This window comes from Falco naumanni, chromosome 7, assembly GCF_017639655.2.
Source record: "Falco naumanni isolate bFalNau1 chromosome 7, bFalNau1.pat, whole genome shotgun sequence".
NCBI lineage: Eukaryota > Metazoa > Chordata > Aves > Falconiformes > Falconidae > Falco > Falco naumanni.
Genome location: NC_054060.1, coordinates 1,715,683 through 1,733,942, shown reverse-complemented (window position 1 = coordinate 1,733,942; position 18,260 = coordinate 1,715,683). Strand labels below are relative to the sequence as shown.

General features: G+C 43.8%; 1 protein-coding gene across 3 annotated transcripts in view; it reads left to right on the top strand.

Moving 5' to 3' along the window:
• The window catches only part of NPTN (neuroplastin), a 59,631-nt gene that overhangs the window by 40,327 nt on the left and 1,044 nt on the right, over window positions 1-18,260 (top strand). For 2 of the 3 annotated variants that reach the window (XM_040599994.1, XM_040599996.1), the window contains 4 exons: window positions 5,259-5,392; window positions 6,930-7,203; window positions 17,290-17,311; window positions 17,837-17,910. In XM_040599994.1, coding sequence (XP_040455928.1) covers window positions 5,259-5,392; window positions 6,930-7,203; window positions 17,290-17,311; window positions 17,837-17,897 — 491 coding nt within the window. In that variant the 3' untranslated portion in view covers window positions 17,898-17,910. The remainder of the gene's footprint in view (window positions 1-5,258; window positions 5,393-6,929; window positions 7,204-17,289; window positions 17,312-17,836; window positions 17,911-18,260) is intronic. The other variant, XM_040599995.1, reaches the window with a different exon arrangement.

Here is an 18,260-nt window from a genome sequence, read left to right as displayed (position 1 = left end):
GCGAGAGCTCTGAAAACTTGGAAGATTAAAAGAAAGCAGAAAAAGCCCAAAATACAACTGTGAAGACTTCTGCCTCTGCAATCTTTTTGCTCTTATCAAGATCTTGGGAGAAGGAGGATGAAACAAGTTTGTCTTTCTATCTTCTGATACTCCAAACCATTGTCCAGTGCAGAGCAGCTGCAGTGAAAACCAGATGGCGAGGAACATGCTTCCAGTTCCCTCTGGCTGCCCAGAAGTAGTGCAAGCATCAAGGAAGATACCAATGTATGTAGCATGGCTGATGGGGGAGTGCATCTGTTCCCTTTCCCTTCAAGGCTCCCTTCTTTCTGTGCACCTGTACAGGTAGTTTTTTTTTTAATTCCTCTTCCTATAAGGCCTTTCTGCCATTATCTCATCAAGGGGATTCTTCTGAATTCCTTCCTCATCCCTCACTCATTTTGCACTTTTCTTTTCTTATCCTCCCCAGTTGCTATAGATTTCCCAATAGCAAGTGCTCAGACCAGTTCTGTTGGCTGCTTCCGAGAGACATAGAACTTACCACTTTTGAAAAATCCTTTGTTATACCCCCTAATTTGAGCTGAGCCAGGGGCCTTTTGTTTCGCATGCCATACCTGCGCTCAAAATGTTATTCTTCCACTCTTACTCTGGCTCCTGGCCAAGCAGCATGCTGGAAAAGGAGTGGTTATTTCAGCAGCCTTGGAAGATCTTGGTTTCTTGACTCCTGGCTGTCTTAAACCTCTACTACGGTTTCACAGTGCTGTACCAGAAATTAATTAGGAAGTTGGGCATTCTCTTAGCACAACTGCATTTTGGAATGATCCTAAGCATTACACCGAAAACACATGTCACGTTCTCCCTTCTCACAGTACCCAAATGGTGTCTTAACTCTCTGCCCAGGCTATAGAGGTAGACATGGATTAGAATTATAATGCAGAAAAATAAATCTTGCAGAGCCATTTTACTAGGTCACCCATAAGACATAATAGTTTTTACATGCAAGAATATTTTTAGGTGCTTTTGCCCTTGCTTTAATTTTGTCTGTTAATGGGAAAACTTGAAGGGGTTTTGTTAACTGGGACATGGTTTGGAAGTATTATGCATTATTAGTTTTCCTCTCCTCTTTAGCATTGCTAGTAAAATACCTTGAAAATACCTGGATGAAGGGCTGAGTATCTCCTATTTATCAGGAAATGACATTGTATGCCCTGTAACAAGGAAAAAACCCCACCCTCTTTTCAGAGCTGTATTAAAAGCATACCATTCAGAAAGCTGCTACACAGTATACTTTGTGCTTATTGGGCGCTTGAAGCCTGGAGGTCCAGTGTTTACTCTGGCACAAACCCTCTTTCTGATGTGATTTAGTGTAAAACTATCAAAACAACGCTGCTTTTCAGAAGTCAAAAATGGCCTAATTCTGTATTTATTCTGATATTTTTTTAGCAATTAATGTAAACCAGCCCTACCTCTTTTTGTTCTTCCATGTGCTGTTTCAAACCAACCTTCAGTGTTTAGTTTTCCTGTTTCACAATGTAAGAATAAAAAAAAATTTGCTTTCTTTTATCAGGGGCAATATCTTGGTTTCGTTGATGTAGGAGTTGACGTAGCATGTTGTATCCACGTCTCCACAGCCAACTGTATCTGAATGGAGATGTGGATTCTGCTGCTTAAAAGGTGAAGTGAAATCCTAAATCTTTTCTGAACAAAACCTATTTCATTTGGTGCTTTATCTGTTACTGGCACTAGAGCAGAACGGTGTAAGAAAAATCTCGACTTGAAATGCTTCACAGGAAAACATATCTCTTGGCTACATCTGTGACTGGGGTCAGTTGCAGCGGTATTTTATATTTTGTGTAGCAGAATACAATTTTGCAAACAGTTTGGTTGAATAAGTACTGGATTAATGTCTCAGCTGTATCTTGAAACAGACTAGCATCATGCCTTGAAATATTAATATTCCATGTAGCGCTCCCCTCAGACTGCGTACAAAAATAGCCCCTGCCCTAGCAGAGCTGGAAATGGCTGCTGCAGAGCCGTGCCCAGCAAGGGAAGAGAAGAATGTATTCTTGGCACTTACGCTCTCATTGGGATAACCTGGCAAAATGTCCTCCTCTTAAAGAAATATAATTATCACTTGGCTGTAGGAGAACACTAGGTCACCCTGCGGTAGAAGGTAAGGTGTCCTAGAAAGCTTTCCTTCTTTCTTCCTTAGCAACCTTACAGGAAAAAGTGGGGCAGCTGCGGTGCTGACTTACTGTACCCTTTTCCCTGCAAGGCTCTGCTTTGCCTCGCTGTCTGCTGGTAGATGGCAGTGAAAAACGGAGTGCTGACAGATGGAGACTGTGTGGGGCTTCAACTTTAAGCTGTTGAATCCTATTTCTTCTTTTCCTAATGGGGGTAGTTTGTAATCGCTTTTGACAGCCCATCGGTGCCAGTTTGGAACTGTCGCCTTGCCACCTTAAATCTGTCTCTTGTGCTTTGCTTCTGCTGGCCTTTCATTTTCATTATGTTGGATGAGATCTCTGCATATCATCCTCAACTAAGCAAAAACCGCAGGGAAGTCGCTGCGCTTACGTAGTTCCTGTGTAAGAGAACTTTCCAAGCCTAGCAAGGAAGAGATGATGCCTTTCAGTTGATCACAAGATGAAATTCACTTCTTGTTGGAACACCATCTTTAAGAATAAATGTTTTTATTCCTCTTTGAAGCTGCAGACGATGGTTTGAAAGGACGATGCAGGTGCACATTGGTGCTTAGTATCCTGAAGATGTAACGCAGCATGCTCAACTGTAAAGCTGATATATTTTCTGCTTGGAGACCTTCAGCTTGAAAACTTAATTTCCTCCAAGTATTATTGCCCCCTGTAGAAATAGGTAATGTGATCACTTAGCAAATATGGATTGTTCTTGCTTCAGTTTATATATATATAAACAGTTTATATATTGCTTCCAGCTTGCTTCAGTTTCTATAGCTGGCAGCTTCTTTTTGCACAAGACCAGAGAATTGTTATGATCTGGTGTCTTCGTTCAGTTCGTGTCTTGTGTTTCTCAAAGTATTTTCGTGTTTAATGTGTGAAGATACATTTGAAGTGTCAGTTTTCTTAAAGATAAATAAAATGCCTAGCGCCTTGTTCTTACATATCATGGTTATGGTTAGTATCATCTCGCAATTAGTTGGCATTAGTCTAGCTTCATCTGTCGGTCCTGCTGTATGATCATGTATATTCAGTGTCGTTAGCAAAGCCGTTATTTGCCTGTGTGGATACTTACAGACTCTGTTCAAGTACTTCCTTCACCACCTTCCTTACAGGATGATACAACCATAGTATTTTTCTTAAGTAACAAGCTCTTTTTCAGCTCCCTACTGAAAAGATGTTTACTTAAATATCGCTGGGGGGTGGGGAAGAGAACTTTTAACATTAAAATTATTATAAAATGACATAACTTCCTTAAGGGTTCTACCAGAAGTCCTGGATTTAGTTTTAATTTCTGGTGGGCAGTTATCTCTGCTAAGAAGCTGGCCTCTGTGTCCTTTGCAGCAGCATACACTGTGGAGGATCTGTTCAGCCTGTCAATGCATGCTGACAGCTCTGGCTGCTCCTGAATAGGAGCAAATCAGGTGTTAAAAAGTGCAGCTGAGTGTAATAATTCTGTAAGTGGTAAGTGCGTGTTTCTTTACATGTCAAATGATCAGAACTTCTGCAGAACTCACACGTGTTGGAAATCCTGTTTGAATTTACATAGGCATTTTGAGAAAAGCCTAGGTTGGTCAGCATCCTCCTGATGGTGTTTTTTTGGGTGAATATGCACATACTAAGGAACGCTGTAGCTTAGGTATTCTTACAGCCATGATTTTTCTGTTGTTCAGAAGCTTATTTTAATTCTGCCTCTAACAACATTGTCAATCGGCTGCATTACTGTCCAAAAAGAATCTTGCAGGAATAAAGCGTGGGGTGCCTTCTGCATCTGAAAAGCCCTTGCCTTTGAAATATGATAATTCCTTTAGCATTTAAACTTGCTGAACATTTTCCCAGAGTTGTGATGTAATTTTTGGGAAGAGCAGTTTCAGCTGATGCTGTCTGGGTGCACAAGATGTTTTGCTTGGTCTTAGCTGCAGCTGATCAGAACTGTGAAATCTGCTTAACTCCTTTAGCTTGCAGCTGCAAGATGAGCTGCCAAAACCCCCTACCTGCTTGTAGGGGTTGCTAGTAGTAAAGGGAACTCTCCTTGAATAGGCCCTTGTAATAAATTCCGGTGTCTGGGGAGCCTTTTCCTGGAGCACTCTGGCTGGACTTGGGCTGGATTAACAGGTCAGTATCCTGCGATCACACAGCAGGCCACGTGTGACATAATTAGCAAGCTAGAAAGCGAATGGGCTTTAAAGGTGGTCACTACAGCACCAAAGCCATCTGCTTAAGCGAAGGTTCAGCTCAGGCAGTCCATTGATCCATCGTAATCTCTCGTGAGGTATTAGGCTGCAAGGGGCTGCTGTGACAAACAGCAGTGACGTTATTTATAGATAAATCAATTACAGAAGACCCTCTGCTGGTATTCAGGGCTGTGTTTTCCTTGCAGTTGCCCAGCTTCACCTGTAACCCTCCTTAAAATATATATGTTTGTATATAGGCTAAACAAAATGATTCTGTGTTGGAGGGATTTTGCCTTCTGATTGCAGATACCCAAGAGTGGTGTCACTGTGAGGCGTAACAAGCAGAGAGCGTTCACAAGTCACAGCATGTCTGTGGACCGAATCTAAAATCTTGCTGCAGGGAAGGATACCTTGATTCATCTTTCAGAAATTCATGTTAAGGCAATATCGGTTTGGCATCCTGATGCGATGGGCAAGCTGTAACCAGAATCTCTGACAGCTCTGCTTCAAAGCTGAAAAGGTGCTGCAGAGCTGCAGGGACCCCCTGAGCAGTGGGGACGGGGACGTCGATGTTTCTCTGCTTCCTGCACTAGGGAACAGCTGGGCCATCAAAACTTTGTAGGGTTTTGGTAGATAAATCAAGTTCGATGTTGAGATTCCTCCCTTGTCCGTCAATTTGTCTGGCAAATCAAGTCTGAATGACATTCTTGCGGTTGAGATGCTGTTTGGAGAGACATGGGAATCACAATTTTTCTTCTGTAAGATAGACTCAGTGTGGGAAAGGAACAGCTTCCAGGGAACTTGTGGCTTATTTTCTATTCACATTCTCAGCGCTTGAAATACCTCTCTTTAACGAGCAGCTTGTGAACACAGGGTTTTTTCTTTTGTTTTGTAGCTACTCCTGACATCACTGGCCACAAGCGAAGTGAAAATAAAAATGAGGGGCAGGAGGCCCTTATGTACTGCAAGTCTGTGGGCTTCCCGCATCCCGAGTGGGTGTGGCGCAAGAAGGTCAACGGAGTATTTGAGGTAAGAAACCTGGGGAGTCAGGTATGTATTAACCTGCCAAACCCACAGGAAGGAAGGAAACGAGCACCTTGGGTTCAGGGATATATTCTTTAGGGTGCCTTGTAACTTCTTGAAATGCAGTTCCTCAAAAGTCTGATACCTTAGTGAGTGAAGCGAATGTTTTTCAGCAGCAGCAAGTACCAAGTGGCTATTTCTATTGCTGTTGTGTGAACAGAGTTGCCCACTGCATTGCTGCTGGGCAAAGTTAGGAACTGTGCAGAGAGGTGTGGTGTTCAGGGTATCTGCTACAAATTGCAAGATGTGAGTTATGAAATGTGATTTAAAAATGCATTTGGTTATTAATTTCTCAAACTGCTTTCCAGTTTTAGTGGCTGAGCTCACAAGACTTAATATGAGGAAGTTGCAGTGATACCTGTTAGTGTTTAAGTGAGGATATTTTTTCCATGTAGCAACTGATCTAGTGAGCAAAGAGAATTTGACTAGTAATTGGAATAGCAGAAGAGAAGCTGGAAGTTGCTAAACCCTTCAGCCCGCCTGTTTTGTATGTTGCTGCATGATCTGCCAGAGGTAGAAATTTGATTGACAGATGAAGAAAAAAATGTTAATCAAAAAAGTTTGGTTTGGTTGCTCACTGTTAAGTGTGAGCTTAAATTTTTATAAGACAGTGCTATACAAGTGACTTAACAAGTGCTGTGAGTCATCAGTCCACTGTGATGGCGTGCAGATTTCCCTTCACACCATCTTTCTGGTGAGGTTATTTGATAACTTCATCCAAGATTAATTTTCAGGAAGATCAGACATCCATACTTCGTAAAAGTTTGCTCCTTTTTAATTCTCTAAGCATAAGCAACTCTGGAAGTCTCTTTTTCAAATGTAGAACAAATATGGCACCTTGAATTCCAGCTTCTCTAAATATTTGTGAAGTTGGTGGCCTAGGCTGCCCTGACCACAAATCTGTGAGCAGTGCCTGTTTCTTTTAAAAGCACAGCAAGGGGAAAATTTTATTAGGGCCGCTGTACCTTAAATAGTTAGAAAATACTATCTAAGGCAGTGTAATCTAAACTGGTACTGCTTTTCTTTTTCCACTCTACATTGAAATTGTTTTGTCCTCTGCTAGGGAATGTATCCTCTCTCCTGTTACTTCTCTCATCTGTTTAGGTCGACCTGTTTCATCTTATTGCTGTTAACTGGTGAATGGAGTGTAACGGCTTCTCGCGAAGCAAAAGGCTGAGAACACAACATGGTAGCTTACGTGATCACAACTGCTGGCTTTTTATGGCTGATACTGTTAAAGTAGGATGAAAATACAGGTTGTCAGTTAAGCTGGCATTTCTTGTTGTTGCTTTGAAGCACAGTTCACTTTAGCAAGAGATACAGAATAAACGCTAGTAGTGAGCTTTTCTGGTGTGTTAGGGAACCAGCCTCTATGCAAGAATCCCTCAAATCTTTTCTAGTCTCCTTGACATACAAATGAAGGGGCACCAGAACTTAATAAAGTTCTTGCTCTTTTCCTCTTTCACATTTCTCCTTTTATCAGGACATCAACAACTCCTCTGGCAGATTCTTTATTTTAAATAAAGACAACTACACTGAGCTCAGCATCACAAACCTACAGATAAATGAGGATCCTGGCGAGTATCAGTGCAATGCAACCAACCAGGTCGGCTCTGTCTCAGTCACAACCATCCTCCGTGTCCGCAGCCACTTGGCTCCCCTCTGGCCCTTTTTGGGGATCTTGGCAGAAATCGTTATCCTCGTTGTCATCATAGTTATTTATGAGAAAAGGAAGCGGCCGGATGAAGTCCCAGACGGTAAGTGTGCTCAAAGCCACTTGTAAGGAGGAAAAACCCCAACCCAAACCAAAATACAAAGTGAACTTGTGGAAGCAGGACGGAGTGGGGCTTTGGCAGGAAGGATCAGCAGCCCAGTTTGTTCAGCTCAGAGATCTTTGCTTTCTCATCTATTCCCTCTCCAAACATTAAGCCCAGGAGGTGCAGAGGGTCCCAGTACTGCATGGATTTCCCAGAGATCTCAGACTGTGTGGGGGGAGGGCAGTTGTTTCACTGTCTTTAAAGCTTTTGTTGCACGAGGGGTCTAGTGCTCCTGTCTCTTTCCTGCTGTAGTAGCCCTGAGAAATCCTGCCCATCAGCCCAGTACAGGGGGCGGGGAGAGAACCAGAAACACTCTAATCCAGGATGGCACTCACTCCGTATGGCATTGGGATTGGACACTGGGCGGGTTTTGTGATGGAACATTATGCTTAAAGGGATTGGGACTGCAGAGATGCTTCAAAAATAAAACATGTTTTCAATGTTAAAAGAGTAGGGGTTGGGCTCTTACTTTGGTGTGTAACTGAACTTGTGTTTAAGGAATGCTCTGGAAACCATCCAGTTGTAATACCCACTGAGTTATAATTTCTAAAGATTAGGTTTTTATTGCTAGTAGTGATGGTAACACTAATTAGTTAAACTGTGTTTGGCACACAAAAAAGCAGTAACTGTTTCTTTCATCTTTGAGCTGCTTCTGCATACCTTCCTCTTTAAAGGATAGGGGAGGGGTCAGTTTGAGGCTAAAAATAAGGATTTGAAAGAACCAGATTCAGAAACAGGTTTTAACATGACACCCAGCTGCTTACTACAGTGTTTATCAAGAAAACCTGTCCAAGGAATCCATGTGCGAAGTGGCTGGTGTGCCATCGTGCTGGAGGAACGTGATGCATCCAACTAATGGAGCAGGTGCTTTAAAGTACATGGAGGGCAACGTGCTGAGTCAGTGTGGGAAGTGCTGAATCACTGGTGTCTTCCAGGGTTGAATGAGCCCTCTAGCGTGGCAGGTACCACACGGCTGCCTTTGGAAGTTAGCTTGTGCAGCAGTGACTAGTCGAGCTGTGCAAGGGATTGGTAACAGTGCAGCATGACGTTTGCCTTTTGAGATGAAAATACAGGTGCTGCAACAGTGACCTGCTTGTGAAGTCTGGGCAAAACCAACTGCATGGTTCCTGAGCTGTGTTTCAGAGAATGCAAAAAAAAAAAATCTTGCATAACAGATAATAAGTGCTTACATTTTGAGAATGGCTGAGGCTTGGATCACTTCTGTAGCAGATCAAAACAGTCTTAAGTAGTGCATACCTAGAGGAAACCAGCTTTTGATCTTAACCACTTGAGTAGCATTTACTAACTGCTTATAGAGCATGCATTGAGACTGGTCTAGGTGTGTATCCAACAAAATTTAAACTGTGTAGTGCATGTTCCTCTGCATAACTAACAGCTTCACAGTGGCTAAGGGGTTTATACCGCCAGCAGTTGTCCTCGAAGTGGCTCTCAACCAGCCCAGAAAACTTGAAAAAGATAATTTATGGGAGAAAGGCAAGAGAACACTTATTGCTAGGCTGCACTGGCCTAGCTTAGCTCTCAGGGTGGCTGGGGAGAATCACACCTCTGTGGTGGTGGCTGGTCATAGTTCCATGCATTTCAGAATCTCATTTGATAAAGTTTCACGAGGACTGAAACAAGATACCAGATTGTAATTTGATGTGTAAATATTTACTGCAAACAGCCTCAAACAGACTTAATGCAATAGAAATTGGCTTTGACTTGACCAGACGGCAGCACAGCCACCACGGCAATGTGGGTAAGCACACGTTGCTGTGAGGAGTTCACTACCCGTTTGCTTCAAAGGCTGAAGGTTTCCTGGTTGGTCTGGCCACTCCTGAGGGAGCCAGGCTCATCATCTCTGACGGAGGTGTCCTAGATGATGGGCCAAGTAGCTGAGGTTACTAAATCTGCTTGCTCGGTCTGCTGTTATTGTGAAGGCGGCTAAGCTTGAGTCCTGGAGAGCGATGCACCTCTGTGGTGGACAAATAGTTTTCCCTGTCCATTTTCTTAGAGGACAAAATCCAATGCTGCATATCACAGCCAGTATCTGTGCATTAGGTTTGCCTGGATGAAGAGACACAGTCGGTATAACATGTTCTCAGCTGAAGGCCGACTTGAGTCCCTTGGGTACTCTTGCATTTTCTGTAATGGCATTTGGAGCTTTCTGTGATACCGTGGTGGGAAACACTCTCTTAATAAGCAGGAGCACTTTACAAATGCATATGTGAGAAATCGTTGATAGTTTTGCTGATTTTCACACTTGGATGTTTTACTTAAATTATTCTTATTTCAAATACATTGTAACGAAATGCCAAAGTTATTGTTTTAATGCAATGGCATTGAAACTCTCTGCTTGCAAAATCATACATCTGCCTCCGCATGCTGTGGTGATCTGTAGTGGGTAACATCAATGAGTCTATAGGTGAGCGAGCAACTCATGCAGATATTAATCTAAGCACTCTATTACTTAATACCAATCTTATTTGGCAAGAGCAGTGATCTCTCAGCTATCAGCTGGTTTTCTGATTATTATTTTCTCTCTTTTTTTTTTTTTTTTTTTTTTTTTTTTTCCAGAAAAATACTGGTTTTGATGGGTTGAGCTTTTAGGACAAGGGTTGTGCTTGTGCCAGATCTTCATATGAAGCTGCTGCAGCAATAATGGTTGAGATTTTGGGTCCTCCTTGCTAACAGGGTAAAAAGCCTGATAGCCCCATCAGCAGAGTAACATCACTGATGGCTCTTCTTGCTGGGATGTGAATTTTGTCCTTGGACCACTCCAAATTTTTCCTTAGATTCCTTCATATTCCCCACCATCACCCCACTCCCTGTGGCGGAATAACTCTGGAGCTTCCTTACTCACTAGACTTCTCTGTTCTTCCTCTGCTCTGGAGTAGCAGGTAGAAGCAGCCAAAAAATCCCAGCCACGTCTGAGGATGGATGGCCATTTTGCATCTTTCCTTGGACCACTGCCTAGTGGATCGTTACCACTGCGCTTGGTACATCCTCCTGCTGCAGGCTGTCTATTGCTGCAGATACGGTGTCTGCTACCAGTAAACAGCCTAAATGTTGGGGTGCAAGCTTTTTACCTGTAGTCTCGCCCCTCTGCAGTGCTTCAGAGTGGCCCATGGGGTGCCCCCAGATCCTGCCTTACGGAGACGGGGTCTCCCTTCAGTCAGGTTTGCTGTCCCCTTGAGAGTCTGCTGACGTGCAAGCTAATGTCTGTCCTGTTGGGAGGATCTCTGGAGTGAGGATTTCTGCATAGACCTAGTGCAAAGGTGACTTATTCAGGACACTTTTAAGGATTTCTTTAGAAGTTTTGGAGAAGAACAGTGATGCTAAATATGGTAACTTCCACTGTATAGATACAGAAAAACCAAAGCCTCTCTGGAGCTGAAGAAACTGTTAAATTGACACCTGGAAGTGCACCCGCAGCCGGTGCGGAGCCTGGCTGATAACACTGTAGGATGGAATGCAGCTGAACTGTCTTGGGTCTTGCTGGGAGATGCTGGTGCCCACACTGGGCTCTTCCTCGTGCAGTACCCGGTGACATCGTTTCTAGGGCTGGATTCATTAAGCCTATGCAAGTTACAGGCCACCCTTCGGGGTGTGCTGTGTTCATTCCCTTGGATGAAACCGGCCCTGGCAGAAAGCTGGAGCGGGATTGCTCCAGGCCTCACTAACAGGCACGCTTAATTGGAGTCCTCTTACTTTTCTCAGCCCTACTAGTCTGTCTTCGCTGGAGTGCTGCTTTCCAGCCCATCTTGCTGCTCTTTCTTGAGAAGCGTATTCAACTATTTAGCATTTCTGCATCTCCAAAGAATCCTCCAGTTCAATGTAGCATAAGGCAGTGAGACAGGAAATCCTGAGGGTCCCTCCCACTCTACCCTGATGGAAGAACTGTTTGTAGAGAAGTATGACATTCTCAGACAAACCTCAGAAGTATTGATTAAAAAAAAACAAACCTCAACAAACCAGAGAAGTAATTTCAGTGTTTGTATTTGCAGTGTACTTGTATACGCACAAGAGTGTATTTGTAAGAACTTCAGAGAAAATAGAGTGGTCTTACAGCTACATCAGGAAAAAAAAAAAAAAAGGCAAGGCCTGAGGGCTGTACCTTTTTGGTGAGTCTGAACAAAAGTGCCAAAAAGGACTTTTGATAACTGATGCTGAACAGGAGCACCCAGTTACTGGTGGGAGATGTGACTTCGGAGAGAAACATTATCTCTGTCCTGGAAGGTGTCTGGGATGCTTTCCAGAGCGCTTGGGAACTCTACCTGGCCAGCCAAAATAAAGACAGTTGAATTCCCTTTCCCTCTCTCTCGTCTCCATGTTACACAAGCTAAAAATTACCTGTCTCAGCGTGCCAACTGCCTCATCTCTTGGCAGATGGGTAGAGTGGCAGATAACCTGGTTAAATTTGGAGCAGTTCTCAATTTGCTGCTCAGCTGCAGGGTGAGGCTGCTTAGGTTTCAGAGCTCGGGGGGACAAAGGGCTGTGTGTTACAAGACACGATATATTCGCTGGCTGTACAGAAGGTGTTACCTCCATCTAGAAGTGCTGCCATGCTGGAAGAGCAAGAGTGCTACTTTAACTTTGGCATTTCCTCACTGCAGTTTGTTGTCATTTGTTGTTGGGGTTTTTTTGTTGGTTTTGGTTTTTGGTTTTTTTTTTTTTTTTTTTTTTTGCATGGACCTTGCTTTTTGTGTTTAGTTGAACTGCTTTTTATGCCACGGAACAGGGCTGCTCAGTAGCTCTTTTGCTAATGTTTCCTCCTTCACATAATTCAGATTTGTCAGCTTACTCTTTTTTTTTTTTTTTTGATTGTTTTTTCTTCCTGCTGCTGTATAGCAGAAGAAGGAAATTTGCACCCGTGAAATCTGTATTTCCACCAGAAATGGTGTGAGGATGGCATTGGTGGGTGCCCAGTGCTTGCTGTTGTGCCTGTGGATTAGGGGCATTCTCATCCTCCTGGGAGGGGAGGTGACTGCAGGGAGTACGTCCAGTAACCTGCCTGCAGGTGTGAGCCCCCCTGCATCCAAATTACGTACTGAAAGGAGGAAGGGAGGGCAGATGGCCCTTGAATTCCTGCGCTCTTTCAAAATGGGAGTGTTGACTTGCTTTACAATGGTGAAGCAATATACGGATCATATACCTTCTCCAGAGAGCAGCTAGGTTTTGTAAAATGAAGAGTGGGTGAATAACGTGCAGCTTCCAGTGGCTTTTGGTGATGAAAGCTGCATGACCATGGCATGTTGAGGCCAGAGACGCTGGCGCATCACTGCATGTATGATGGGAAATGGTCTCAGCAGGGACTGCTGATGCGTTTTGCTCAGAATGCAAGTTGCTTGGGCTTCCCTTGACAAGAAAAGGAAGCAAATAGCTTTTTATTCCTCTGTCGTATAGCTTAAGCTGCTTATTTTTAATAGACAGCCATGAGCCATTGTGACCTGAATGTAGTATTTCAAAGATCCCTAAAGAAAGTAGGTTTTGTTGTTGTTGGATCAAATAGCCTGCAATTAGCAGAGGCACTGTTTTAAAGGGTGTGTTCTGGGGTAAGTAGAAAGTAAAAACTTCTTGGCTACATTCCCCTGTAGGAATGTTGACAGTTTTTACTTTAAATTCCATGTTCTACGTGATCTTCAGTTCAAAGCCACGAGGTGACTGTGTTTATAACATGTCCTTTTTCATTCTTCCCTTCTCATTTCTCAGCTTAGTACAAAGACTTTCCATAATCGTTTTTCTGCTCCGGCTCTGCAGAAGCTCCATCCATATCCCCACATTCTTTCTAATACTCATTCTTTTTTTCTTGACTTTCCCTGTTCCTGCTATTACTGTAAGTAATTTAAAGAACAAAATGTTTTCATTGAAATGGTTTACCTTATAGTGAGTTAATTTTGGGGTTTTCCCCCCTGCCCCCATTGCCTGCATCTTTCTCTCCCATCCTTAAAATTCATCAAGGGGAGAAAACTGTCAGAGGCACATGGCGAGGCGGTGCAGCTCCCGGCCATACCTAACAGCAAGCATCGCTGTATCACACGGTAACTGAACAGCCTGGCTCCCCTGGGCCATTGTGTGCTGCTTTGTTAGATGCTGTTATGGATCCAAATTCCTCCAGTCTGATGTAAGTAGCCTTGGCCAGGGAGCCTCTGCTGCCGCTCGCCCGTGCCCTCACTCCGCTTCAGAGCAGTGGCTCTGTTCTTACTGGTTTGCGTTGTGGAGCAAGGCGAGTGTCTCTGCTCACATCTTCTTCCCCCTCCCTCCAAAGCATTCCGGTTAGGGAAGGCCAAGGGAAGAGCACTGCTCCAAACCCAGCGTTCGTCCTGGTGGTAACTGCCACCTTTGAGTGTGCAGCCGCAGCCCTAAGTGGTTACTGCAGGTTGTAACGTGTGTGTCCCCGCAAACAGCTGCCTCCTGTGAAGGCGTCATGGTCCTGCATGGCTGTGGACCGCTTCGACTGCTCCATGTGGAGCCTTTCCAATGCTTTACAAATTAAGAACTGAAAAAAATATTTTAAAAATTGGTTTTTTCCAACTTGGGCAAACACATCTAAATTTTTATAAATGTTCTCAAAAGTTTTCAAGCCACTGTCAAATTTTCTCTTCCCAGAAAGCAAGATCTTAAGCAAGCTTTTAAATATAAAAACTCCCCAGTGGGCTCTGTGATGGCTCAGGAAAATTACTCTCTGGAGGCTGTAAAGTTGTAACACAGGACCCCAGAGATGCCACAGATGCTGGCTTTTCCTTTCGAGTATTTGAACAGAATTTGAACTTTTATACCATGGGTGACTTCCATTGATACTGCCCCGCTCGCTGCCGAGGGTGAGGGCAGGCCTGGGGGCTGCCCTGTGGCCGGGGCTGCTCGTCCGGCTCCTCTGGGCAGGTTTTGAAGCAGGAGCAGAAGCAGAGTCCCTTTGGCTGCAAAAATTTGAATGTTAGTGCTGGAAGGACCCGTTAGCTTTTCATTTTTAACTTCTACCCATCATAAGAGACTACACAAGATTAATTTGATAGTAAAGGTAAGGCCTGTAGCCTTCCAAAGGAGGTGAAAGAAACTGTGTCACATCTAAAATGCCTTATAAATTAAGGCTGAAGTTGGGAGGGGCCACAAAACACAGCCCCCTTCTCAGACTGCCAAAGTGTGACTTACGTTCCCAGACAGTTAATACAAGCGGAGGAACTAAGCAAATCTGTTTGTCATCATCCTGCAGTTCTAATGTCCAGATATTTTTGCCTGGAAGGCTTGATTCTGTGTGTGACACGATGTGTTAAAGACAGTAGCAGTTCTAACCTTTCGGGTCAGAAATGCACAGGCCGGGGCAACGCTGAGCACGTCATCGCTGTACTTGCGAGAAAGTCTTGGCTGGTTGGGTTTTGGTGGTTTGGTTTTGGGTGTGGTGTGGTTTTTGTTTGGGTTTTTGTTTTGTTTTAATCTTGTATAATACAAGTAATGGGGGTGTTGGAGCCTGCAGATCCCCTCCAAATTCAAAAGCAAATGCCTGCAAAGGGGGGGTTCAGCGTGATCCATTATGAACTTTGCAGCTGACCCGCAAGTGGTGCGGGACGGAGTGAAGCAGCACGCTGTGGGGAGGGTGCTCCTTCTCTGCGGCCGTAGGCTTCACGTACTGTTAGAGACTATCGGTTACTAGTGCAGGTCTTCTGGCATAAAGGTTTTGAGTTACATTGATATTTGTCGGTTACTATGACTTCTTTTTTTTTTTCCCCCCCCTTCAATTGCATCATACCCTTAAAAAAAATGGTGGTAAGTGTGAGATCTGCATGCTTTGGAGTTTGTTTAATCTCCGCTTCAGTCTATACAATGCACAAGTCATAATGTTAACACTTTTCTTAAAACTTCTTCATTCACGTTCACAACTAATTTGGATTTCAGTTTGCTGTTTTTAATCTTTATTTAGTCTTAGTTTTCTTATTTTTCTGTTGTTCTGTTGCCCCCTGGTTTTGCTACGGTTTCGGTCTCTGTCTGTACTGTTCTGGGGGTGCTTTGCCAGCAGGTGAACGGCTGACCAGGATAGTAACGCACAGAGAAATTCTCCCTCCTCGGGCTTATTTTATCTGTTCAGGTGATAGATGGGAAGGGACGAGTGGTGGTGATCCACCGTATAATCTTAAGTATTTCAATAGACATTTTTGTTGGATCTTTGTTAGGAAAAACACCCCATGGCAGCCTTTATATATGTGAATCTTTTTTTTTTTTTTTTTAACCACACAAAACTACTTACCTGAACTAGGCGTTGAAATATTTCAACAGAGAAGGAAAAATGGTTATTTTCTAGCAAGAGAGAGCTTGTATCTTAATGGTGCAGTCTGGTATTTCTGAAGTCCACCCAAACAAACTCTCAAAGATGTCGATGATGCTTGTTAGAAAGCTGAGGCAGCAGAGTCTTAAAGCAGAACGGCATCGGTAGCAGTACTGACCTGGGGGACAAAGGGCTCTTCCCACCCCGCGTGCGGAGGGCAAGCACAGCCTGCTTTAAGATCTTTTGTGAATCAAAAGATACTTGTGGAAGGAAGTTCTAGATTTACTCTACCGTGCTCTGTGTTTCAGTACCTGATGTGTGTCTGTATATCTCCACTGTATATACAACAGCACATTGATGTCTGGTTGTCCTTACTAGTCCTAGTTCTCTCTGTATCTTGTCTGATAGTGTACTGTTGCTGGTAATGGACTTCTGTGGACACTGGTGTGTCGCTAGTGTGTTATTTTGGCTGTAAAGCTCTTGATTTGTGGTTAGTTCTTTTATTTTTTTGAAATATTTTTTTGTTCCGGTCACTGTCTGTGCTAGCGGTGGCTTTGCCTATCCGTTGCCTTGAAGGTACAGGTGGAGTAATGTCCCCTCTGACCGACATTACTCCTAGCGTGTGCTCATGCGGATGCCTACACTGTTAAGACTGTAGTTTCCATAACTGCTTCATGTGCACTAAGCACCCTTGTGGAATCCTGCTGAGAGTTTCTTAAAGACTTCAGTGAAAAACTCCCTCTAGCACGAGGAGGGACGGCAACTGTTGAATGCCGAAAATGGCAGGTCCTGAATTGGTCTCCCCAAAATACAGGAGTGTTGCCTTTCTGGATCGATTTTTGTACTGCTGTTCAAATGCACTTCTGTCTTCTGTACTGCAGCTTGAGAGCAAAATAAGGTGTTAGCCTTAAAAAAAAAAAAAAAAAAAAGTTCAATTGGTCATGAAAGAGCTAATGTGAAACCATACTCATTGGCAGATATTTTTTTTTCCAATTCTTAAGCGAGAATGGTTTTGCCAAGAGCCACAGGCAGAACAATGCTGTCAGTCTCCTGTAGCTGAAGTCTGGTGTCTGGAGGTATTGCAACAGCCCTGACTTTTCCTGGTGCTTTGAGCCCTGTGCTCTGTCGGACACACGAGCAGTGCCTGCTGCTGCCCGAGGACTGCCTCTGGATACTTGAATCGAGTATTGCACCTCCGGCCTCTGCCTAACCTGGTCCCTTCTAATTAGGCACTGAGAAAAATGGAGTATGTAGAGGTTAAATCATCCATGGAGGAAGATAAGCATATGGTGTATATACCCTGTGGTGTATATACCAGTAGTGACCCATCAGCAGTTGAAGAATGGCTTTAAAAAATTATAAGATACATTTAACAAAAAAAAAAAAAAATCAATGCAAGAAAACAAACAGCAGGATTTTACAACTGAAACGTTGGTTTGTCTTCTCATCTATTTTTTATGAGATTGAACCACTGGAACTTGGGGACAAGATGAGTCTGACCATATTGCAACAATCTGTCCGCTACAGTTGCAGTTCTTCATGACAAGCATTCAAAGTGTTAACTAAAACCATTGAAGCAACATACCTGCCATTAAAACTTGAATCCAGAAAAATAACTTCATGAATCTTTGCACTACCAAGTGGAATGGCCTTTAATGCTGTAGATAGATCAGTTTGCTGTTTGCAGTTCAGCTGGCGTACGGTGCAAAGACTGACTCTCTTTTTCTTTCCTTGTCTTTTCCTGGATTGCATCGGAATCCTCTTTGCAGATGATGAACCAGCTGGGCCAATGTAAGTGCATTTTAAGAAAAAAATATTGCTTGGCTTAATCTGAGGGTTTATGGAAGTTCACGGTACGTAGGATTGACATTTTGGGTGACGCCGCTGATGGTAGCGGACCCTTTGGTTTGTGGGTTGTTACGCTGGAGTAAAGAGGAGTGCTCTCTGCAAGGGCCTTGCTTGGAAAACATCCGGAAGGAGTAGGAGAGAAATATTTGTGCTGAAGTGACATGTGCTTTCCCCGGCTGCCTGCTGTAGCCGGTTTGATACTTACTTATAAAATCATAAGCAAAAAAACCCAACCCAAACCATCTTCTTCAGTTGTGAAAAGGCTGCGGTGAGCCTAGGGAGCGAAGTGATGGGCGTGGGGGTGCATTGCTCTGGGCCAGGAGGGGGCAAGACATGCGGTCCAGAGGCTGCATTGCCTTCAGCCACTGAAGAGGTGGAAGGATGGCATGGTTTCACGCGTGTGCAAAGCTGTTGTTCCCTACACTTGTGACTGATTTTGGTGCATTCTTTTATTATTTCTTTCTCTAGGAAAACCAATTCTACAAACAATCATAAAGATAAAAACTTACGCCAGAGAAACACAAATTAAAAATGCTTATCATGTAAGTATGGCTCGCACGCATCTCTGAACCGGGCAGGCTAAGCTCCTCCTTTTTCTGTAGTGGTTGGGGTGCGTAACAGTCACTCGTTCTGTGTATTCCCAAGCTACCAGGCGCTCGGGGGCAGCACTCCCCGTCCTGCCAGGCTTCACAGCGCACTGGGGGTTATCAAAAGGTTTTTTTCATAAAATATGCAGGTAGCTTAATGATCCAATAGCTGTCGAACTGTACATAGTCACTGCTACTGCTAATAAAAACCCAACCCCCAAACCCTTCCTCATTCAACCTTAAAACCTGGAAGCCAGCCTTGGTTGGGAAGCCTCTCTCTGCATTTAAGACCGAAACGGATGTTA